The sequence below is a fragment of the Etheostoma cragini genome, chromosome 3 (assembly GCF_013103735.1).
Source record: "Etheostoma cragini isolate CJK2018 chromosome 3, CSU_Ecrag_1.0, whole genome shotgun sequence".
Lineage (NCBI taxonomy): Eukaryota > Metazoa > Chordata > Actinopteri > Perciformes > Percidae > Etheostoma > Etheostoma cragini.
Genome location: NC_048409.1, coordinates 19,356,071 through 19,381,278, shown reverse-complemented (window position 1 = coordinate 19,381,278; position 25,208 = coordinate 19,356,071). Strand labels below are relative to the sequence as shown.

Genomic DNA, 25,208 nt, shown 5'->3' with positions numbered 1-25,208 from the left:
CACTCCACAACCACATTGCGTTAATAGTTTTCCTGTGACATAAATGTATTAAAGGTGTAGTAAGAAAAACATTAAGCAAATTGTCAAAGCGACTGTATTTAGAAACCTCCCCATAAAACAAAACTAAACCAAGTGACTGGCAAAATGTCGTAAGTCAACTCTGAAAAAGAATTTAATACTGAAAGAAGGTAACACAGGACAACAATAAAAGGTCTTCCCAATATGAGAAATCACAGTATTTTGCAATAAGTACTTTTGGTTACTTGTACTTGGCAAAAAGGTACCAATTTGTGACACGTAGCAAGAAGACAATGCAGTTAAATGTAAAAAAAAGGAAAAAAAGAGAAAAGCTCAAATTTAAATAAACGTTTGCTACCGACTGACCGCCAAACCTTTCAGACAATGTCATCCTCAACGAAATATTTACATCTATTGACTAGATTACAACACAAAACTAATTGCTTAAGAATTAAATGGTGTGGGGGGGGGGGGGGGGGGGGGGGGGGGGGGGGGGAGAGAATTCATATTATTCTTTTGGCTCATATCAACTTCTAATACAGTCAAGTATTAAGTGTGTGGATTTACAAAGGAGTGCTGTAGTCAAGTCTGAACACGGATTTGTTTTGTCCCAGTGAGTGTGCTTGGACATCTGCCGACCTAATTGTTTCTTGTCCTTACCTTAGCTCAAAAAAACAACTGCATCTCTGGTACTACAGTAAACTTATTTGACCCCTGAGTTTCTAATGCAAAACTAGTGTATGAAATACCTCATTACAGTGTATCTTAGTGCAAGCCAGCAATATGCTTGATTAAACAGAGGTATATTAGATAGCACCCAAGCTGACAAGATTCCCTAGAATGGTTACTCTGCTGGCCAAATCACAACAAGGAGTATAGGAGGTGTTGTTTTGCTCTGTATCTTTGTGAAAACCAGCAGTTTAAATGCTTGAATTTGTATTACATCTATAAACATATTTTTCATAGAAAATATAAATATCCCTGAATGAAACAGATTCACAGCATTTTCTCTCGAGGACTCCAGTGCTACTACCATAACGTGGCCATCAAATGTCTTTAAAGTTCTCCAGTTAATGTTTGTCTCCACATTTCCTCTACAGTGTCAGCCGCTACGTCCTTTATTCGCTGTCGTGATAACTGACTGTCCGCTTTCCCCGGTTACGGGTGTTCACGCGGGTCTTTCTGGCTGAAGACACATGCTTACTTTCTGATTCAGAACTCTGATTGCTGCTGCTGCTGTAGCTTTTCTTTCGTTTGTGTTTTGGCCGCCTTGCGTTCTTCTTCCCACTACTTGAACGACCAACATCTTCCTCCTCCTCGCTGGAATCAGATTGGGAAGAAGTGTCTTCCTTGTAGTTGCTACCTTCCTCTTGTTTGGATTCCCTTTTGGGACGCTTTGAGGAGCCTGACTTGCTATTTTTACTGTACTTTGACACTGGCTCCTTCTCTGTATCCTCCTCCGCATCTTCAGAGTCTGAGGTGTAAATACGTTTTCTAGTGGAAGACAGCGGATTCCTGGCTTCGATGGGAGAGGATCTGTTGGACTCTCTCTTGTTATACCTGCCTTCCCTACAGGCTGGGGCTGTTTTGTTACCATTTCCGTGTTTAAGCTGGCTGGCAGAAGCATGGTCTTCCTCAGAGAGAGAGTTGTCACTGATGTATTTCTTTTTTGGTAGGGCTCGGAGATTCAGTCTTCTATTTGATGTGTTGTCTGAATTATCCGACTCTTCATCTGATGAGCCAGTGGACCGTTTTCTCTTCAACTTCCTCTTGGGTTTGTATTCCTGCTCAGAACTCTCTGAAGCGGAGGTGTCGCCGTGAGGCTGTTTAGATTTTGTCTTGTTTCTTGTTAGCCTCTTTGACTTGCTTTCAACCTTAAATTCCTCACTGGATATATTGCTTTCTACAGAACTTTCATCTTTTTTTAGTCTTTTCTTGCATGGGCTCAATCTCTTTGGAGAATCACTGAGTTCCTCGGATTCAGCACCATCCAGTTTATTAGTTGAGGCAGATTTATGTTTATCTTGGCTTTTTGACGGTGAAACTTTACTCTTTTTCTTGGAATCCTTGTGGATTGCTTCCTCCACATTTCTTCCATTTTGGTGTGAGTGTTTGTGGGAATTGTGGTCTTTGTCGTCTTCATCGGAGCTGACAGGACGTTTGTGCCTTGTGGTTCTGCGTTTAGTGTCCTCTCCCTCCTCCTCCTCACTTGTAACCCATTTTTTCCTGGCTGGAGTGGCTGCTGTGCTTCTAGAGGAGTTCTGAGACACAGAAACCTCAGTTTCTCCAGAACTCTCCTCTTCAGCTTCCTCTTGTTCAGAGTTGCTGTCAGATTTGTGATGTTTAGCACTGTGTCCATTCACATGGGACAAAGTATCTGCAGGAGAAAGGAAGGGGGGGGGGGGGGGGGGGGGGGGGGGGGGGGGGGGGGGGGGGGGGGGAATCCAACTGATTAGAGAATCTCTTGTCACAATTCCAAGGGCCACTGTAAGTGGCAACTAGAAATCAAATAGAATAATGACCATGAGGACATTTCTCACCAGTTCCCATAGTCTTAGCAGCTTGTCTTGACATCCTCCGTTTGTTGGACCTCGTGTCTCCATTCTGCTCATTCTGGGAGGACGATGAAGCATCACTGTCATTGCCATCCGCCTCATCCTTGGATTCGCTACCTGATTCCTTTGTTTTTCGAGAATCTAGAGAGAGAAACGGGCAGAATTTAGCAAGAATATATCAAGTAAACTGCTGTATATTTACGTATATTTAAAGACCGTTAATGTGTTTACATGATCTGAAAGCACTGTATCCGTGTCTTATTCTATCTGAATTTACATGTAACGTTAGAATTTATGATTGGTTGATGAAAGTACTAAGATTAACATTTGCCTACCCCGTGTTGATGGCTCCTCATCAGAATCTGAGCTGCTCTGGATCACAGCGGTGCGTTTGCTGCTCCTGGCTGTGTGACGGAGGCGGCTGCTGCTCCTTCTTGGCTTCTCCTCCTCCTCCTCCTCCTCCTCATAGTCCTCATCTGATGCTTCGAGGAGTTTCATCTTAGTCACAGCTGCCCTTGCTGTCTTTCTCTTGAGTGACCTGCGGACTGTGATTTCCTCTTCCCTGTCAGAGCCCTGGGATGTGGCTTTGTCAGAGTCCTGGTGGTGACGTCTCTCCCTGCGAGACGACCTGCTGCTGTGTCCGTTCACCTCTGCTCTGCCCTCTGAAAACAAGCCATGCGGATGGATGTTTAACTTATTGTTCTGGTGGGTGTAGCAAGTCGCCAAATGGAAGGCTAAAGACAATTGTTGCAGTGTTTACCTGTGCGCTTCCTGTCTGCACCAGCACTATTTCGTGTCAGTCGCGTGCCCCTGCTGTTCTTACTCCTGCTGTTTTCACTCCTGCTAGGGTAGCGGCGACCTGAAGATTGGGAAGACATTTGTCCATCCTCTTCGCCGTCTTCTTCCTCCTCTTCACTATCGCTCTCTACAACAATTCACATACACAACTCAAAAATTTCACAGTAAAATTGTGTTGTTTTTTCTCTGATTACAACTTCTGAATGTAATGAGGCATGATTGAAGACTGGATTTTAACAGGAATACTGAACTCCTGACCTTTTTTCCTCTGCTTGGCACGGTTGCTTCTTGTAACTCTTGCTTTCTGTCTGAGTTGGTGCCTTGAGGAACCAGGACGTTTCTCCTCCTCTGACTCACTCAGTTCGCTCTCACTGTCAGACTCTGAAAAAATAAATAAATATTATATTATATTATATTATATTATATTATATTATATTATATTATACAGACAGACACACAGACATACACACACACGCTATAAATTGATACCATCTGTCTACTGATGCTCAAGTGTCGATTTATAAGGTCTTAAATCAATACTAGAGTAGTCTACTTCCTTGTTTACATCTGCAATTAATAAAATGCAGAAAAAAATCATCTGTTGAGTGTTTGATTAAGTTCTAAAGCACCAATAAATTACCATCAATGTGAAACAATAGTAAAATAGGCTTTATTTCCCTCTGTCTACTGTACAATGACACATTCAAGTGCAAAACATTTGGTCCCAACTACTACCAGAAAATGCCTGGTAACGTTGTAACCTTGGTTCTCTGAGTGCTGAGACTCTCTCTCCACCATACATATGGAATAAGTAACAGTGTAACTGTTAGTTATACAGGAGAGAAGCCATTCAAAGTCTCAGTCATTTAAGTTTGTGGCGAAACCATTCAATGTTCGTTTTTTCATTGTGTGACTTTTGACTGAATAAACAGACTTCATTGAAGTGTTCTGTAAAACAGTGTTAAAATCTCGTCTCGATCTTGTGAACCCAATCGGTGAAAAACTTGGCAACTCCGCTGTCCTGACTTTAATAACTAGATCATTCCACCACTGTCGGGCCAGAACAGAAAAAGGCTTGTCTCTCAAGAGTTGATTCCTACAGTGACATCACAGGCTCTATTTACCACAACAAAAGTAATTAAAGTCAAATCAACTTAAAGGTGCTCTAAGCGATGTCACACGTGTTTTAGGCTACATTTGTTGTCACATACAGCAAACATCTTCTCTCTATCCAGGAGCTGCCTGTCCCCAGAACACACTGTAAAAAAAAAAAAGTTCACGGAAGCACAGAAGGGAGGGGAAAGGTTGAGGAGGAGGGAGGGACAAGCTAGTCTTGTTTTGTTTGAAAAAACTTCAACAAGAAGTAACGTCACCCAACATTGTTTAGAGCACCTTTAACTTGTCTTTGAACTCCAGTATCAGACAACAAGGTTTTGCACTTTGAGAAACATCTAACTAGGGAAGGTTAACATATTGTCTTCACACTTTAGCTTTAAGTTTTCAAACGGCTTCCATAATAGTTCTGGGAGAAGTTTACATTATTACCATGAATATACCATGGGACTGCTGTTAGCAAAGCCACGATGAGACTACAGAATCTACTAAGAGGCTACGTTTATTTTGTACCTGGTGTTGATGAAGCCGCTTTAGAGCCGGAGTCATCGTCCGAAGAGCTGTGACCTGAGCTGCTGCTTCGACTCCTCCTGGCTCTCTCAGGAACAGACACTTTGGCTGAGGTAGATTTGGTCACAGATGTTGACTCCACTTTTCCCTGAGTTTTTACTGCAGCTCTCTTTTGACTTGAGAAAAAGAAGAATGCAACTTTTCATCAAACATGGCCATGAACAGGAAACCATCAATGTTCTGGCCTGCTCTGACTACTTGCACCTGAACCGTCTCCTGTAAGATTATGAGGAAACACATAACTCAAACAGACCTTGATGTGGCGTTGGACTGATCCTGCTGCTGCATTTTCTTGCGGAACCTCTGACTGCGGCGGAGCCTATCGCTGCTCTTGATGGCAGTTTTATATTGAGATATGATTGCTCTGATTCGCTCCTCGAAGAAGGCAGAAAGCCGCAAGGTCATGCTGTAAATCTAGAATATAATAGAAAAGGTGAGTCCCAGAAGCTAAAACAAACAATGACGTCAAAATTCATACAATGACTTAACATCTTAATCCAAAATCTGTAACCAAATAAGATTTTATTAGATGAACGACCACTGCATTTGTAGAATTATCTTCTGCACTGGAGAGCAGTTACCTTGACATTTCTTCCACAAGCTTTAATTAGCCCCCTTACCTTTGAGCGCTTATTGGGTGTGTAGGCTTTAGCGTTGGCAAATATTAGCCGGGTGTCTTTGCACAGCTCAATAGGATTTTCATAGCGGTCTTCTTCCAGGGTCCTTTTCACTGTGCCAAAGTCCATTGGTGTATCAATGATGCCATGGTAGTCCTGGACAATCAAAACATGATTTTGACTTCATCAAAACACTGGAACACAAAACATAACCTTTCTGATGTTATTTTTTTGACGGAATAGTCTTGAGTTTGTCGTGTCAACTTACTGGATAGTTCTGAGGATCCACAGGCTGTCTGAACGGTTCAGAGTCCTCACACTCAAATATGTAGTTGAGCAGATACCTGCACTGGTGCTTCCAGGCATCTCTGTCAGGCACCACCTCTACAGAGCGCTGCAACTATCAAGGAGAAAGAGGGGAAATCGTCACGACAGGTAATGTATGCCAGTTGCTGCTATTGAATCATTAATGGTTAGATCTCCACAAGATCTTGTGAGATTAAAAAGTGACAAAATTTGTCGTTGAAGTAAAGTGTCTCGCAATATCAGTACACAAGTGCAGACAGCAGCTTCCAAATTAGCATAGAAGATCTCCTGCCCGTTGACTCTGAGTTAGGTTTTGCAGAGCGATAGCGGAAGAAAAAAGCTTGCTTTAAAAACCAGCATTAGAGCATTAGAGTACCACCTCTCTTTCTCCCCCTCTCTTGACCAACACAGATAGGCATACAGACAGACAGACAGACCGACACAGACACACACACACACTAGCTGCAGCATGGAGTTCACTGTGGCTCTGTCTCGCACAGACCCCTCTCTTAAAATAAGTCGGGAAGCGTACAGCAAAACTTAACTTTACTTGTAATGATATTAAACAAGAGAGATGTTCTCTCTTTATCCTATAATGATCATAGATCAATACTAGATTAACCTACTTCCTAGTTTAGTGCTGAAACTAATAAAATTCAGAGGAAAAAAAATCATCTGTTGAGTGTTTGATGGTATTTGAGCTTTAGAAAGTAATCACTGTGAACTAATATTAAAATAAGCCGTATATCTCTGTCTTCTGTACAATGATAAATTTAAGTGCAAAAAAATTGGTGTCAACTACGGCCAGATATTGCTTGGTTATGTTGTAACCTTGTTTCTCTGAGTGAAGAAACTTTTTTTTCATCTTGTGACTTTTGATTGAAGAAAAAAGACTATTTTATTTCTTCAGTGAAGTTTTCCGTGAAATGTTAAATGTTAAAATCTGGTCTCAATCTCGTGAACCCAATCTCGTGTCTCATCCCACACCTATTAATAGTTAATCGGCTACCAAATTCTATCAAAATTATCATGCGTTTCTATTTACCTGACGCAGTCTGTGTCCAGAGGATGTTCCTGGTGCTTCGGTATCCTCTTCCTGTAGACAGTGATGAACTTTGGATTAATCTGATCACTAACCAGATACTTAACTTATAAATAACTTTTTCAAAATGTCAAGGTGACCATAGATAAATTACTAAAAATAGTAAACAAACTTCCTATCAATTGTAAGTACGTATGGGCAGTTTAGGCTTCCTTCACCTCATCCCCAATCCTTATTATCCACTCTATTTGCAAGTCAAATTAATATATAGTAATTTGACAGAAGTGCATCAAACAAATACTAATGACTTAAGTTGTTCCTATTTATCCAGACCTACCTCATCATCATCATCCATTTCTTCAACAGCATTGTAAATCTCCATGATATCAGTGCAGCTTGGATTACTGTGAAAGTAGGAAAAATGTGTCAATTTAGCATTTGAGATATTTAGTTATCATCACATGATCTAGAATCAAATATCTTTCGAAAAAACACTAGTCTAAACAAGTAAAAAAACGTACTTGACAAATTTCTGGAGGACATTTGTGATCATCTTTGCAGAGTGGGCAATCTTGCTCCTTGGCTCATTGAAAGTGCGGGCGTTGTGTGCAATATACCTGGCATCCCAAATTAATGCTGAGAGGCGCCTGTGGATTACCAGAAGTGAGTAAATACACATACATAAATTATCTGAATTTCAGCAGCTGTAGACATGTCTAGGACAGAGCTAAGGCAACATTCAAGACTTCAAAAACGTCCATGCCTTTGCTTTGACACCCTGGCATTATCAGGGTGGAAGGAGGAAAGACTGGTGGGACTGACCTGTAGAATCTGTTCATGAGTCGCAGTCGGATGGTTCCCAGGTCAGTGGGATAGGCAATTACAGTGCAGTAGGTGGGATACTGGACTAAGTCCACAGGACCAGAGAAGGGAGCTGCAATCTCTGTAGCAGAAAAAACGGGGAAGGTGGGTTAGTGTGACTGGGAAGAAATTCTTTCACAGTTAACGGAACCTATAGATACCCTGATGTGAATGAAATGGGACCAAACATGTGAAAGAGGGATTGTGTGAATGAAAACAAAACAAGAATAGGGCTTGTGTATGGATACATACCAACAGTGATGAGCTGGTCAATGCTGGCAATGATGCGCTCACACTCCGCATCCCTGCTCCTCTCCCCCCACTCCCCAGGCAGAGGCTTGTACATCAGCTCATTCATCTCATCTGCTGTCACAGGGATACCACCTCCTTCTGTCTCTGGCTGCTGGGCTGCACAGCAGAGACAGACTTGTTCAATATGCACTGAAACTTCATCACTCTGCTATGTGAACCAGTAGTGTGTTTATTTGTAGCTGTGAAAGCAATAAGCTAGTAAAAAGTCTTAAGTACCATCATCTGAAATAGGTTCCACATCCCAGGGACTCAGTTTCTCTATTTCCCCGTTGTCCCATCTGATGAAAACAAAAAACAAGTGTTGCCAAAGTATACTATCATACATGAGTGCACACTGAGTGCTACAATTTTTTTTGGGTTTAATTCAGATTAATATGCGGTCCCTAAAAAGTTCTATTTTTTCATTTTTGTTTAATAAAAAATTACCAATACATTCAGTATGTTACTTTCTTTACAGAAGAACACACAGTATCATGGACATGACATTGTCATGCCTCTTAAAAACCACTAGGGGACAGACAGACTAGTCCTAGACTGACCAATTGGATACGTTATTCTCTTTAAAAATACATCTAAATATACAAAAAGATAAAGATATAACGTCAAGTACACTTTCAGGAAAGAAATCCATTGTATTTACTCCTTGTTGCCATTGTGGCAGTCTTGAGAGGCAGACAATCTGAAATGTCAGCCACAAATTTCACTCACTAGTGTTTGATAAGGCATACAGTGCCCAAGCTTTGTTTCAAAATAGCAACAGTGTCAAAAGCAGTGTTTCTTAGAAACTAGCTGATATTCGGTGTTGGTGCTAGCCCCACAAACACCTTATCCCCAGCTATCTTCTCATGACAGCATGTGTGTTTTCCCACCTGACTTTGAAGCACTGGAAGAGACTGTCAGGGTATTCAAGCTGGTAGGGCTCCTGACAGACAATGCTCCCAAACCACCAGGCATCGTCTATCACTGAGCGGAACCTGTCGTCTGCACAGGAGAAGGTGGAAACCAGCTTAGAAGATGGAGAAAGGATCCACAGTATCTATGTGGTGTAAGAGGCTGTACTGATGTGTCATTTAATACAGGATCTATGTGATTAACAACAAAACATTATTTATCAGCGCCTCCACTGAGAAGCAGCAAAACAGAAATTAAGAATAATTCTCACAGTGCTCTCCAGAAGAGTACATAATAGTTTATCTGAAATGTTGACAAAGTTATTGAATTTGCTGCTAGGGAGTGCCTTTCTTCAGTATTTAAATTTGATGAAACAGATACCCTGAACAAAACAAACATTTAACATCTCTAACAAGGTGCACAAACTTACTTGGTTGCCAGTTTCTACGAAGCGCCTCGTCATAGCTTTGCCTCAACACAAGGAAATCGATCACATCTGGCATGTCGTGATACCTGAAGGAAAAATCAGCGTCCCAAGCACTATAAACATTCAAGACTTGTGAAACTAATGCTGAATCATAATGATGAATACACATCCATTTCATAAAACAAACTACAGTCCCAAAAACGGGAGTAAGAAATGCAACATTATGTAATGTGCCTCTCAGCGAGGCAGTGTATGAAATTGAGCTGCTTACTTGACAGAAAACGACTTGTCTGATATTTTGCCAGTTCCGTGGTCAATAAGAGTCAGCTTAAGACAGCAAAGTGTTGGAGGGCAGACTTCATATTTGATCCCAGTTATCTTCACAAACTCTTGGTCCTGGAAAATATACAGCCGGATTTGCCTTTAATTTGCATTTTGATTAACACATTTGAAAAACTAACTAACTATCTTCTCTTTTTTCTTTGTCTTACCCGCAGCTCCATTTTCTTCCAGGGCTGTTTGTCTAAGTTGATGGGGTACAGTTCATTGCGGTTCACTGCCTCGACGTAGGCCTCGTGTCCTTGTCGAAAGTAGATTACCTTACGGGCACAAAGCGATTCAGAGCTTAGAAAGCAACTTTTCTACAAGATCAGAAACCGGATGGTGAGAATGACCCTTGATAAACCACCAAAAGATTTGCAAAAAGTCTTCAGACTACATCTAAAGAGTGGCTGTATATTTAAGATCTATCTGTCCTGTCTATGTTTATATTTTTTGCCAATCTTTTCGACTTTGCAGCCTGCCTGACATGTTAAAATTGTCCGCAAATGTTTTTACAAAAAACTTTTCTTCACATTTTCTCTGCTTCAGCCCAACTAAAAATATGTTTTTTTTTCATTGTCATGCATAGTGCCTTTCATAATGTACATATATGTCATATATCATAATGTACATACCTCATCGCCCATTTGGGGAACAAAAGGAGACTTTCTGGGAATGACATCAGTGATCCATGGTGAGGGTCTGAACTCATTGGACACTTCTCTGTTGATGGATGGTCTGACCTTTGGACGCTGATTGGAGTACAAAGACGTAAAAAAAAAAAACATTAAGAGAGTAATTATGAACCTGTTTACAATCTATGTTACAAATTTCATCATTAGATTTTCTTACTGACAAAAACAGAGTCAAAGATGAACCAGTTAGTGGACAGAGTGACACATCAGGATTAGGTTGGATACTGTGTATACTGTCTGCCCTGTTTAACAACTCACCCTGGGTGCCTTGTACTTTCCTTTCTTGGACTTCTGTTTGCTTTTCTTGCCAGCTCTTTCCTCCTCGTCACTCTGCTGCTTCTCCTCCTCTTCCTCATTCTCTACCTCCTCCTCTTCCGAGCTGCTGAGTCTGCGCTGCACACGTTTCCGTGACGACAAGGGGGTGGAGGGCTGCAAGTTGATGCCAGCGTCTGCCGTCCAGTCAGAGTACTCGCTGGACGTATGGCTGTCCAATCAAAAGCAGTTGTGATGACATTACAACATTAAATGAAAACAGGCAATACAAAAACTTATTAAGTAATTTGTTTTAACCTGCTTGGGGTACCAGATGGGTGGGGATTGCCACCTAAGACAACACAAAGGAGTAACATAATCTTTAAAAAAATAAAGTCAATACTTTTCTCTACATCGTAATTTTTGTAATTCAAGAAAACCCTTTTATCTGGTACTCTAAACAAGTTCAAACAAATTCTAAGGATGACTTCCAATAATGCAATATGTGACCTTTGTCTATAAAACTGTATACCTTGAGCTGTCACTATTCCATTCTTCCTCATCATTGGAGGAATCCATTTCACTGCCATCCAAATCATTGTCCTGAGCAAATTAAAAATAAAAACAGGAATTTGCTTAAAACCCCCCAAAAAATACCACAGGTGCATTTAAATGACACACGTGGGTGGAGAATGTGATACCTCAGTGTGTACCTCTGAACTTGCAGTCTCCTCTCCCTCTTCACATGACAAGTCGATGAATTCAAGCAAGTCACTGCGGCCGTGTGATCGCCTTGCAGTAGAAAGCTCATCATCTGAATCATCCTGAGGGGACAGATGGGGCTGACTCAACACCAGTGCAAAGATTTGTAAATAACATGAAAAAAATTATAAATAAATTTCAGTGTTATTTATTCACTGCTGCCACATCTATTCTGCCTGTACACTGCACTACAATAGAATTTGTACAATCTTTTTCACCTAATCTGACTTCTAACCTAATCTCATTTAACTTGTCTTATTGTAGATATGTTACTTACTTGCCCTTTTCTTACTCTTATTTTACCTTAAATGTGACTGTGAGCAATTGCAACTACATAAGTTCCCTAAGGGGATCAATAAAGTATTCTGAGTATTAATAAAATGTGAGTACACAAACCATTTTTCAAATCGCCATTTAAGACTTCCTACAGTGAAGCAAATAAAGAAGAAACCTACTCGACAGCTGCTGTAGATAATGCGTCGCTTCTTTGCATTGTACAGAAGCACCTCCTCATCTCCTCTGGCTGTTCGAATTCCCTCCTGGTCCCTGAAAAACAATTTCCATCGTGTTTGAAATTAACAGTGACAACATTTAGAGCAAAACAAATGTTGTAAAATCTCATTAGGTATCTAAACCACTTGTTTAGATGCCTGATGGGTACAATTAGACATAAGCGTTTTTTTGACATGAACGTGTAAAATATTGAATTCTGTTGGATATTATTACAATATTGATCTGATGTAAAAGAGTAGAATCCATTTTCCATTTAAATAAAAAAATAATCATTTTTTTCGTCATGTAAACGGTGTCACGTCCAAAAACACCACAAAGAGTTCAGACATTTCCAGTCACACACATGACGTGTCTTCAGCTGTAGATGGGAAAGCTAATATTGTCTCAGGTACAGTACCTGTAGCTGCTGGGTGCCACCTCGGGCACCACCACCCTGCGTCTCCAGGCCTGCAGGTCTCTCTCTGTGGCCATCTGACTGCGAGGAGCATTCTGGTGCATCTGCCGGACACCCTCCACCTGTCCGCTGCGGCGTAGACCCACATTAGGGGGTGACTGCACGTCTGCTCGATCATTCACAGACACTGTATTGAAGTAAGAATATCAAATATTAACCTTTAGTAAATGAATGTGCTGCTTACAGAATCCCACAGCTAGCCTCCAACAGATCACTGGATCAATATGCCAACCAAAACAATCCCATTAAACACTGGTGGTGTATTCTTACCTCTGCGTGGTGTGCTTGGTGCTGGTGCCAAGGCTGGGCCCTGGGGCTCAGCTTGCCCCTCTGGTCCTGCTCCAGCCCCCTGCACTGTCTCCGTCTCAGGCGGGTTCTGCCGGTCTTGTTGCTGCTGGAGATTTCTGATGGCCTCGTCCAAAAGATTGCTGCGTCTTATCGCAGAAGCTTCATCGTGCTCTGCCGTCTGCTGGCTTATCACCTGCTCCACAACTTCGCCATCACCTGAAGAAGTCATCACACAGGGAGACCAAGAGTATTAGTAGGATAGTAGTAGAGGTTTCCACAGGTCAAACACTTACAACAGCTTGTTAAGACATTGTAGCAGTAAGGTTATGGTTCAGATGTTTCTAACTGTAGATTTTTGATTTATATATTTAAAAGAAAAACTGTTTTCCTTGGTAAACTAGCTAATTATGTTCAAATAAAGGCCTTTGTGTGGTTGGTTCCATACTTACTAGTGGCTACATATCCCAGCTGAGGAACCAGGTGTTCAGCAGCAATGTTCTCCCGGCCTGGGACAAGGCGTTGGTACCTGAAAATCCATCAAAGACAATGTTTAAACATTGCATCAGTTCATCCAGGTATAAAGTATATCCAGATACATTTTAAATAGATCACAGCTGACAGACTCTTACTAATCATTACTTAGTCAAACCAACATTTTTTAACTGCACTACCTTACTTAGTAGTGTTTTTCATGGATCACACATTCAATAATTTGAGCCCTCAGGTTTTGACTGAAGAGTGTATGCTATATAACTGAAAGAAGGTCAAGAGGGTCACGTGTACCTTGGTGGATGGGGGTTTCCATCCACATCCACCAAGAAGGGCGGGGGCATGAGATGGGGTGCCTGCTGTGTTTGTTCATCCAGCACAAAGCCGTTGGTGTCCCGGATCAGCGGTCGGTAGTCTGTGTGGAAGAACACCTGGTCCGGAAGCTGTGTGAAGACCAGGAGAAAGAGGAAGGTTGACTTTAAGATATGGCTTCAGCCTGCAGCTTTTTTAATATTCATGTATTTTGGGATTATTCACATACATCCTTATTTTTGGATGCTCAATGTTAAATTTTCACACAATACAGTGAGCTTTGAAAGTGTTCAAATTCAAGGGCTATAATAATTTCTTAATCAAGAGAATGCTATACTGTGTATTTATTAAGTAACAAGTATCCTCAAAATGGGATAACTGTAGACTTTCATCTGGCTACAATGATAACTTGTTTGCGTATAGATTTAAATGTACATGTGAGATTTATACTTGCCTTCTCATAGGGCTTGGAACTGCCAAAGCCAAAGATGAGCAGATGGCCATGAGAGTCTGTGCAGGCGAAACGATGGCCATCAGGGGTAAATTTGCAGTCGAAAACGGCTCCATGCCCTTGGCCCTCAATCTGTATGAGAAACACAAAATCAACCCCAGGTATAGAAACTTGTTAGCTAGGGAGACAAACTTCCTTGCATGATTTTTTTTCCCAGATGCCAAAAGACCTCAAAGTAGATTAAAAAAAAAAAAAAAATTACATTCTGTTTTGTCCTGTTACCCACTTTGTGCAGAGAGAACAAAAAGTACACAATAACTAGGCAGTTGGACTCGTCGAACAGCAGACAAATAGAAGGAGAAAAAAAACAACCTTAAAGACAAAAGGATTGTAAACAATGAAGTAGCAGATTCAGGAGAAATGAAGGACAGTTTCAGGACACTTGAAGGCACACCGTGTGACGCTGAGGTAAACCGATGAAAAATACATACTAAACCAAATAAGGTGTTGCTTACTGCTGTCTTTGTCATGTTGTGTATTATGGTGTGTCTCTAAATGAGTGTTGTTTTTGTTGCAGAATTGTCCTGTTTACCATTTCTGAAAACGCATTGCTAAGTGTCTGTTTACCATGTTGAAGTAGTGCTGTGTGTTTGTCCCTTGCAGCAGATCCCATATGAAGACATTCCCATCATGGCCGGCAGACAGGATGATCCTGGGGTCAAAAGGGTGTGGCTCCAGGACAAATACCTCAGCCTCATGGCCCTGAAAACAATATTCAAGTTAGTCTCTAGTTTTAAATTAGTCCATTTGTGGAGGTTAAATTAGGTGGTTGTATATCCACTTTGCTCTATATTTTAGAGAAACACAATCTTCTGCATAATTACTTTAAGGATATGTAGCAGCTGTCCTGTGTAGGAGTTCCACACTTTGAGGAGATGGTTGTTAACAGCCGTGATGACTGTATTGTCGTGGCGATCCCACGCTACCATGGTGACTTTGGGTTTGAAGTAGCTTTCTTCTTCACTCATTGGTTCAACACTGAGAGAGAAAAACATTGCCACATAAAAAAATACACACACTACATATTGCACCTCTGAAAATACTCTAATATTGATACAGTTTTGATAATATAGTATTGATACAGACTAATTGCTTAACACAAAAGAAATTGGAAGCTTGAATCTGATGCTGTATTTCTAGAAATTAGATTTTCCACAAATTCCTTTTGTTTTCGGTTGCAATATGCATGTTGCTACCATGGCATTATTCTAGTCAAAAAAAGTGTGTCTAGTGACTTCCTCAGCTACAAGAACAAACAACTAAACCTATGTGATGCTAACTTAACACGCTGTACCAAATTTAATAGATATATTGAAAATGGTGAGCTAACAGCTTGTACTTTGGTTATTAAATGAAATCGGCTGTAAAAATGCTATGAAGGTCCGTTATAGTTCCTCTCGGGCCAGACATAAACTCAGGGTGTTTGTTTGTTGTTTTTTGTTTGTTTTGGTGGTTCAAAAGTATGGGTGGACTGAGCTAGGTTTCAGATAGGTGATATACATATAGTACATACGGAATCTGTATGAGTGACAGTAAAATAAGCCCTGAAATTTTGGATTTATTTTAAGTTTGAAAATTATCAAATTGTTCAGAAAATACTGTAGAGGCCCAAAAATCACAGCCAGGGAGGATGGTGAAATGTCTAACCTTTTTTTTTTTTTTTTTTTTTTTTCATACTTCCCAGTAGTATCACCCTCCTCAAATTAAATGTTCTGTAGCTATTCTCATGTTTTAGCAGGCAGATCACACCGGCATTGTCAGTAACCTACAATTCAGCAACAAGGTCAACAACAGAGGTCTACACATCTCGTCAAAAATATAACGCCAGAGGACTTATTCTTCTAATACATTTGGAAAAATAAATTTGAATGGGGGATTAATATATTGGTAAAAGTCACAGCAAAACTGCTAGAGAAATGTAGTATTTTACAAAATCCTTTAATCAGCGCGCAAAGACTTTCAGCGATCAGAAATCATTATCAAGCAATAATGTTGTACATAAAAATCCAACATCTTTCAGTCCTTAGCTGGAAGAGACGCAAAGTCTTCAGAGTCTGTTACCTGCTTTAAAAACGGGCCAATACTGTGCTAATATTTATACATATGAAAACTGAACAAATTAATATTCGATAAATGGATTCTCAGCTGACTCCAGCACCTGGTTTACTGGTACTGTATATGCTCCGGTAGCGGCCATGGAGCAAAACTTGCTCATAATTTAGCAAATTTTCCAGATACATTTTTTCTTTTTTTTCCAGCAAATGAGCGTGTTCTTGCATAGCCTGTTACTTATACAGTATGTATCTTCAACTCGCCTTTTCTTCTTGAGAGAGACATCAAAAGGAGTTCACACAAATAATCCACACTGGTGTGCAAATCTTACCCTGGAAGAGTGGCGGACATGTTGAGCAGGATGCACCTCCACTGCTGTCGCAGATGGAGCTTCCAGATCCGTGCTGTTCCATCTCGACTTCCACTCACAAACCTGAGACAGGACAGGGCGAAACACCTTGCACCATCACTTTATACACTGTTATATTTAATTCAGAATATCTACTTTAAAAAACAAAAAAACAATGGTGAGTAGGTACAATGATCTACTATACCTTTCACCTGAGTGGCAAAATTGGATGCTATCAACTTTGTCCTGGACAGAGAGCAGAAATATGGAGAGTAATCATTAGTAAATTGTTTAATCCAATCATGTGAGTGCTTAATATGTTGAACCAAATAATGGAGTTGAAATTTTATGTCAATATGTTCGCTGTATATGCAACATGCTGCACATCGGAGTTTGGCTTTCGAGAGGGTTCTCACCGTGTGCTCATGGAGCTCTGATATCTTTTCTGGACTCCCGCCTCCCAAGTAATATATTCTGATGACATCATCAGTACTTCCTGTTGCTAAGAACATCCCACCTGAAACACAAACAAATCAGAAGTTAACTATTATGTGGGTAATAATTATATGCTAGATAAATGATTATTCTGAGAACTGTATGCTTAAACACATGAAGTAGCATACATACAGGTTTGTTTACCACAAACAGTGCGTTTACATGCAGCTTAAAAACCTTGTTATATTCGGGTTAAGGCAATACCAAAAGTAAATAACTCCTTTAGTAACTGGGGTATTTGTTCATGTATACACTTTAAAAAAAAGGAACATGCCGATTTATTGAGATTTCAGCTTATTCATAGCAATTGGATAGACTTAAAACAAATCAGAGCAATAAAGGCGATGACGTATGCTGATAAATCAGATGCTTTCCCAAATCCAGTTGGCTAGAACGCGACAACATCTTTTACGAAGGCTTCCAGTGTTTTTCTTTGCTCGGTATTTAACAAAAAGGAAACGTTCAAATCGCTTAAAACAGACATGATAGCTGATTCGAATGAGAGATGTTCCACGGCGGCAGCCATCTTTGTTATGTACAAAATCTGCTTCAACATCGCTGCACTTTGGCATTGTGTAAAGTTAGTCAATAGTTGTGATTAGTGCCTCGATTTGGAAATATTGGAAATGGGCTTGGCCAGACGGAATTGCAGAGCAAATTTCAAATTTGCAGGAAGTTCATCAGGGTTTTCCCAGTATTAACATTCAAAGTAAGTCTACCTAAAATGACAAATTACCTGGACTGAATGAGGAACACACAGTCTGAACTCCTGGCCTTGGCCGCTCCGTAAATTTGTGTGGCCGATCACTTGAACGATAAAAGAGAAAATGTTACTTATTTTATACACAACAAGTGAGTATATTTTACTGATAGGAAAAGTGCATGTTCAAATGTTAAAACTCCTTTAAAGATTGAAAGAATTGTCTTGACCATTTGCTCACATCATTTGCCTACACATGCCCATTGGCAACAACTAGTTTAATAAACAATAGTACCAGTCCTGACCTATAAAATGAGTGTTTACTTGTTGGCCCATCCTTCACCAAAAACAAAAAAATTAATTAAAGTCAATTAAAGTTTCATCTTATCTAACCGGTATTTTAACCTCAGGATGACAGATGTGATTAATGGGTAAGATGCCGGTCTAACATTCCTTTGTCAGATAAGTTTAATCAAGATACCCTGATGAAAGCAGATATCACTTCATACCCATTTAGTTCAAGCATCTCTTAATATCTTATTAGTTTCATTGTTTTATACTTTACCCTGGTTGTTTGCTATACAAGTAGATGCTTGTAAATCAAAGTAGAGCAGGCTCTTGGAATGCAGCTAAATCAAGGAACTATACTATTATAGCTGCCAGTGTAGGAACCAGTTCGGTTCACCTTCCAGAGTTTGCTGTAGGCCTATTGCTGATTTCCATGAAAGGAACTGCCATATCTTACTACCATTTATATATATATAACATTACAGTTTTAAACTTTTGTCCTGATCCGCTGGTTTGTTACATCCACATAACATAAGTGAGTGTAGATAAGGACCCTATGCCGTAGCCTGACATGCACCTCTCAAAATATTTACCTACACATCGCAGCGACGCAGACTGCAACAACTCCGCCTGGTCGTGGCTTGGTAGCATTGCATTACCTTAGACTCATTTCTAGGTTCTCCTTTCCATAAACAACAGGACTGCTGATATGATTTGTAAATATATTGTTGTCGTCGTTGTCAGAAAGCACAGGGAATACACTTCCTTCACTTGTTTCTTCCACTATGCCTCCAGAGTCGGTACTCGCTCCAAAGCAAATGCCTGTCACTCTCTCACTCGCTCTACCACGCACTCCCCTGCATACACACATGGCGGCCTTGCTACTCTCTTAAAGAGTAACGCTTTAACGACACAGACACCAGCGCCTAAGTATAAACTTCAGGCCACTTGCGTAGGCTCCGGCATGATCTCTGCATAGAGACCCCACAGAAGCATAAATCCTCCTTAAGACAAAGACACAGGAGTGGTGAACATCTAACACCTGCTCTTAAGACTACAGGGGTGTCCGAGTCCAGTCTCTCGGCTCTGTACAGCAGACACCTGGTCAGAAAGGCCACCTTTTCTTGGCTGACCCATCCCACCCCTTGCATCAGGAGTTTCCCCTTCTGCCCTGTGGCTGGAAGTATAGGGTCGCTGGGCTCAGGAGCTCAAGGCTCCTATATATTTGTAAGGTAACTATATTTTTGAACATTTTGAACATTTTACTACTTGCACCTTCTTCTTTTTTTAACTCATTGCAATTAACGATGACTTTTTTTGTCCAAGGTCTTTTTGTTTTTTTATGCTGCACAAGAATGGCTCTCTGGGTACAATAAAGATTTACTGAACTGAAAAAATCTACAGTTCATAAGCATGTTAAACGGTTTGCTAATAGTCTTGTCAGTTCAACTGATAAAAATATTTTGTGTTTAAATATCGGCAATGTTAATGTTTGTTTTGAATCCATAATACACTGTTCACTTATAAGAGCTTTTAAAAATTACATTTACTCATAATTGGCAACATAAAAACCTGTGAGAAAAATACACGTAAAAACATACAAATTAAGTATTATTACTTGTGTATTTTAATTCAAGTACTTTAACTGAATACTTGTAAATGTCATGCCGCTTTTAAAACACATTTAAATGGTCATCTAACACAGCAGTCACCTGAAGTTGATGTTGTTGACATCCCACTGCCAGAAGCAGACAGTAGCATCAGTTCCAGTGGACAGCATGTAACGTTTTGAGCCCTTGGCAAACGGTGAGAACTGAAAACACAAGACATCCACAGATAAGGCATCTGAACTACTCAAATTATATAAAAGCCAAGACATGCCATACAGGTTATAGACGACCAGACCAGAGGAAACACAACAATGTTAACAGTTGGTATAGTTCCATCCACCTAGCATCTTGTGCATATTGAGTGTATATATTAGTGTGTATATTTCTTGTTCGGGTTGTTTTGTATGTGTAATCACAGTGTGAGCAACAATGCTCCAAAGACAAAAATTCTCATATGTGTCCTCATACCTGGCGAATAAAGCTGATTCTGATATTGCAAAAATGTTTTACATTTAGTAGAGGCAAGTTGTCATAGCAATAAAGAGAAGATGCAATGAAAGCTGATGAAAACTATATTTTTAGTGAAAAACAAGACATGCCAGACCTGCAACCGCCTCCTCGTCTTTTTTTATTTAAAGGGAGTGTCAATGCAGCAAAACATTTACTGCCCTGGTCCAGTACAAAAGTATGGTAAATAAAATGAATTCATTAAAATAAAAAATTGGTGGAAGCAGAAAGTGATCCACTATGTACCAAAGTTAAAAGGAACTCTTAATAATGTTATCCTCTTTGGCCCTTTAAAGAAAAAAAAAGAATGTACACAGCAGATGGAAACCAACAATGATTTACGTTAACTTTGTGGAATCTTCAATGTGAAAGTATCAAGATCTATATCCCAGAAAAAGTAAAGTATTGCATAATGAGGTCAAGTACAATACACAAGTATCTCACAATGGAATTATGAAAGCTGGTATGGCCATAAATACTCAAAATATAAAAAGATATTCACAAATCTTACTCTTTTGGTTTGATAGCATTAATCTATCTGTTAAATTCTGCTGAGGTCATTTAGACAATTAGCATGCCCAGAGTAAGGGGATGATTCTAATCTCATTCAAATGCTGATAAATCACTTTTCACATAATCATGAAGAGATTAATTTACCTGTAAGGAGGTAATGGATCCACTGTGCCCCTGCAGCACAGCCACAGGAGCACAGGTACGAAGGCACCACACACGAATGGTCTTGTCACAGCTTCCCGCAGCAATAAGTGTGTTCTCATAATTAACCGCCAGGTCTGTGATCTCTGCAGAGTGTCCTCGCAACGTCGAATGAAGCCTTCCATCAAACGAAGACCAAATCTTCACCAAACAGTCATCTGAGCCCTAACAAAAAAACGAACAACTTCTACTTTAACATTTTACTTTAGTAGACATTAGAAGACGGAGGCCCAGTGCTTGAACATTCTCTTATGACATAAGCAAACGTTGATCTGATCATAACATCAGGTATGTACAGTCAGTCAGTTGAGTGTCAAATTAATAAATGTGCGGCATTAAAAATTGTTTTCCCACTGTGCTAATCAGTGTTTCAAAAGAGCAAAAGCTTCATTAAAGTCACCCTTATCCCTGCACATGAAATAGGGGTTTATATTTGAGTAGGGGGAGAAGTTGAAGAGTTCCATCTTACTGTGAAGATCCTAAGACCGGTGCGATCAAATGCGATACAGTACACTGCAGACAGATGCCCCAGGATCCGCCTATGCAGCCGCATGTGCTCATAGTTGCTGACAGGATTGATGGAGCTGAAGCGCTGGACTCCCGTCAGCTCTCTCCCTCGATGGACCTTCACTGTTGATGATAAGATGCCAATTGTCAGAATATAGTGATGAAATTACTGGGCTGCTGCAACAAGAATGGGATCAACACAAATACAGTGGCCGTGGAATACATTTACTCTAATGTGATCAGGAGTGGAGGGGCATTATCATCACAGGATGAAATTAAATATATGAAAATACAAGAGGCTGATACTCTTGGGCTCAACCAAGCATGTAAATACATTGTCTTCCAATAAACTTTACGACTTTAAATACAGCACCGGATCCAGCTAGGTATTAGTTTATCCCTCTCACTAATTTGCTTTATCTGAAACTAAACTACTATCCCCATCTCTAAACAATAACAATATTATTGCTGCTCTGAAGTACGATGCATCTGGTTTGTATCTGTTGCTATGGGAAACAACAAAAAATCAAAGAAACAAGTACATCACCAGATGTTTTCATCTGCTTTAAGTTCTCACTGCCTCAAAGTGAAGCCGTTTTGGGCATTTCATGAGGTCTATTTGTAGAGAATATCTTCTAAAAATGTGGCTTTATCAACAGTTAAACAAGAAACGTGTAGTATTTTCCCTAAAGAAAGGTTTTAAATAGAAAACATTGTTTGCAAACAGGTGAAAGAAGAATCTTTGAAGCAGTGTGAATCAAGCAGGTAAAGCACTGAAAGATGAAATGATGACTAATGATCAATATAATTGTTATGTTTATAAAAACTAGCATTGCGATGTAACAGACTGCATGAAATGCACCAAACTGTTATTTGACAACAATAGCCCAACCAAATGCTTTCCACAAAGATTTGGACAATCAGGGAAAAGAGGAAAACTGAGTCATTTACAACCAACTTGTCAGCACACACATAATATACAGGGTTGGTGGGGAGAGGCATTTGAAAAAACACTGCCAAGCAATTCCATGCCAAGCACATGTAACAATCCCCAGCATATCCATTTCTTTCTCTCTCTTTTTAAACACACAACAGAGGAATATTGAAAAGGCGAGGCGTACCTAGGTGTGGAGGTTTCTTGCAGTTAAAAGGCCTCTCCGGTGGTCTGCCCCTGTGAAGGGCTGCATATGATGAAGCATTAAACCGCACATTGTCACAGTCTGAAAAACAAATAGGTTACAGAATGATTCAGTTGATTACCAGCTGCATGTGGAAAGACCAAACAATTAAAATATTTATATAATGTCAAACTCCATATTTATCAAGGCAAGATTTATATAGAATTCCCACTACATAGAAAGTATGAAGAAAAAGGCTCATAAATTTTGCCTCACAGAACTACTTAGAGACACCTTGAAGATTTTGTACCTTTTGCGGTCCTAAGCATTGACTGCTTCCCAGACCCCAGGAGAGAGTGTACACCTGGGACACATGATGGCACTTCTTTGTCAAGAATTGGTCCAATCTGCTCACATATCTGTAGCAAATGGTCTGGTGCAATATGTCTGTTGGCTGCAACCTGTCAGGGCATACAAGGAGTGAGTAGTAGTAGTCATCACAAGTCACTGAAACAACAATAGGTTGAATCAACAACAATTTTGATAAACAATAAGGAGACTAAAACTAGCTTAATTGAAAATTCAAACAAAATAAGCAATTTGAAAATGTCACCTTGGGCTGTTATAACTTGTGATTGACATAATTCACTGTTCTCTACTATATATTTTTTTGATGATCAACAGATTTATCTACAATAAATAACTGTTGTTAGTTCTCGGATTGTATGTAATGTAGGATTCTAATCTTGTATGTCTGGTAAAGTTTGCTTCATGTGAAAACTAGCAACCAACACACCACAACATATACAGTATGTTGTATATTTCTTGATTTGAAACCTATGTAGCTACATAACGAGTAATTAGACTACATTTATGACATAGTGTGGTCTTTAGTTGTATGTAATATTCCAGGGACTGCAGACTGCCTAAACTGTTTGTCAGAATACATTTCCAACACCCTCATGTGCTTCTCAACTCATATTCGGAAAGGCGTGGCTTTTTATGTAAAACTTTCTCTTTTTATGGGCCAATCGCAGCGCAGGTCACAAGCACAATAACGCAGAGACAGCGCATCTCGGTTTCTGATTGGCCAGTGGAGTCGTCTCGACGTAGCAAGAAGATGAACTACCCACCTTTTCTGCAGTACAACGGTCGGGGCTAAATAAAATTAAACACTCTAACCAAATACAGTTTTCTGACCGACCATACAGTTCACTCTGACAAATGAAGTCAGAGGGAACAACTTGTAATCTTATTAATCATCCGAACTAAAGAAAATCCAACAGTAGTCTAGCAAGGGAAAGAACAAAGACCGTAAACAAGAACAGAGCATGGACCCAGGGTCCCCCTGTCACTGGACAATAACAACCGCTGACAATAAACCAAACAGATATTAAGTTCAATCTCACCACATCTTCATATGTTCTCGGGTGGCCGTTTCCCAGCCAATCCAATCTCCCGGGTAAGAGCTGTCGAAAACAGAGTTTGGTAAAGCGGAGTCACCGCAAAAAAACAACAGCAGGAACACATTGAGCTAGTAAATAAAGCCGGGTGATGTCAAACGAGTGAGGCGTACAGAGGTAATAAAAGTCGACTAAGTGAGATAAGTTTTGTGTCCAGACTCAGGCAAAACCGACGGATAGCAGCTAGCAGTTAAACAGCAGAGACAGCAGGGATACACACCTGATATTCCTCTAGTTCGCTCGCCAGAACCTGCAGTAGATCAAAAGAGTCGGTTCAGATTAGATTGCTTCTATCAACTCTATTATAAGCTAGCCAGTCAACTATCTTGAAATACTACACATTGTACCAGTCAAAGCACGCCAGCTCACCTCAGCGGTTCTCCGACATGGACCCGTTGTTAGAAAACGAGAAATCAAGTAATAGAGCTCTGAAATTGAACAGTAAGGCAGTAAACCGTGAAAAAAGCAGTTGGGATATCAATTAGCACGAGTGATATCGTTGTAAATTAAGCTATTAATTGTGGGTTTACTTCTGCGGCTTACCCGACTCAAGGAGCGAAATGTTCCGATGTTTGGCCATTGAATCGGTCGTGATTTGGAGAGGTGAGACAAATGTTAGGCTAACTTTATGACTACAGAGAATAGGATATATTTATTTAATTTCGGTTACACAGCTCTGACCCCCTCCACGGTTGCTCCCGCTTTCTATTCAGCCTGTTTGCAGTCGCCATTGGAAGGATGAGGCCCTAGCGATTCGACTTACTTCCGCCACAGCGGAGTAACACAGGAAAAAGGGGGTGGGGAGGAGCTCGCTCAACAAAAGACTGAAGCGTTCGTTAGCCTTGTGGTTAGCAACATTTGCATTATTTTATGGGAGTCAAGTATCGGTACGATTTTCAAATCCAGGTGTAATAATTTAAATAATTATAAAAGTAAATAAATGCTGTTTTTTTTTAATTTCACACAACGCAGTAATCAAAAGGCCGCCCCTTTTTTCTGACCAAGGTCGTGAGTTCTGCACATGACGTCATATGTAATACCGTAGTTGCCAATTTCTTGATTGATACATTTGCTTTAACAATTTTGTAAAATTATTTAACCAGTCCTCAAAGGGGTAGGGCACGACTTTTTTTGTAGTAGCTTAGCCTACTCAGAGATCAATCCTAGTTCCCATAGTTCATAAGTCCTCGTTTTGGCATTGGTTGAATGTAACTAAAGTACAATTTTGATGTAGCCTACTTGAACATAACTTGAGTGTTTGCACTTTACTTTATACTTCTACTCCACTACGTTTATTT

The 25,208-nt window shown here is 40.1% G+C and overlaps 1 protein-coding gene across 5 annotated transcripts; it reads right to left on the bottom strand.

Moving 5' to 3' along the window:
• Positions 1 to 1,098: 1,098 nt before the first annotated feature.
• On the bottom strand, positions 1,099 to 24,713 carry brwd1 (bromodomain and WD repeat domain containing 1). Of its 5 annotated transcripts, none has more exons than XM_034866975.1 (44): positions 24,454 to 24,712; positions 24,280 to 24,338; positions 24,131 to 24,160; positions 23,857 to 23,916; positions 22,758 to 22,908; positions 22,451 to 22,549; positions 21,292 to 21,452; positions 20,766 to 20,987; positions 19,704 to 19,804; positions 17,740 to 17,810; positions 16,925 to 17,025; positions 16,714 to 16,754; positions 16,491 to 16,592; positions 14,932 to 15,085; positions 14,675 to 14,809; positions 14,051 to 14,179; positions 13,579 to 13,727; positions 13,245 to 13,321; positions 12,778 to 13,011; positions 12,451 to 12,634; positions 11,996 to 12,086; positions 11,480 to 11,602; positions 11,311 to 11,381; positions 10,785 to 11,010; positions 10,467 to 10,583; positions 10,002 to 10,109; positions 9,782 to 9,906; positions 9,514 to 9,596; positions 9,062 to 9,173; positions 8,409 to 8,470; positions 8,133 to 8,288; positions 7,842 to 7,962; positions 7,541 to 7,666; positions 7,357 to 7,423; positions 7,023 to 7,073; positions 5,940 to 6,071; positions 5,675 to 5,827; positions 5,308 to 5,468; positions 4,998 to 5,170; positions 3,630 to 3,752; positions 3,334 to 3,498; positions 2,909 to 3,235; positions 2,559 to 2,714; positions 1,099 to 2,395 (listed from the first exon to the last, which is right to left on the bottom strand). In XM_034866975.1, the coding sequence occupies exons 1-44, from the start codon at positions 24,488 to 24,490 to the stop codon at positions 1,137 to 1,139; spliced, it is 6,585 nt and encodes a 2,194-aa protein (XP_034722866.1). In that variant the 5' UTR covers positions 24,491 to 24,712; the 3' UTR covers positions 1,099 to 1,136. The 5 variants fall into 5 exon arrangements, 3 of the variants coding, with proteins under 3 accessions (XP_034722866.1, XP_034722867.1, XP_034722868.1); XM_034866976.1 differs by having other exon boundaries at positions 7,023 to 7,075; positions 7,362 to 7,423; XM_034866977.1 differs by having other exon boundaries at positions 11,492 to 11,602.
• Between the last annotated feature and the right edge of the window lie 495 nt (positions 24,714 to 25,208).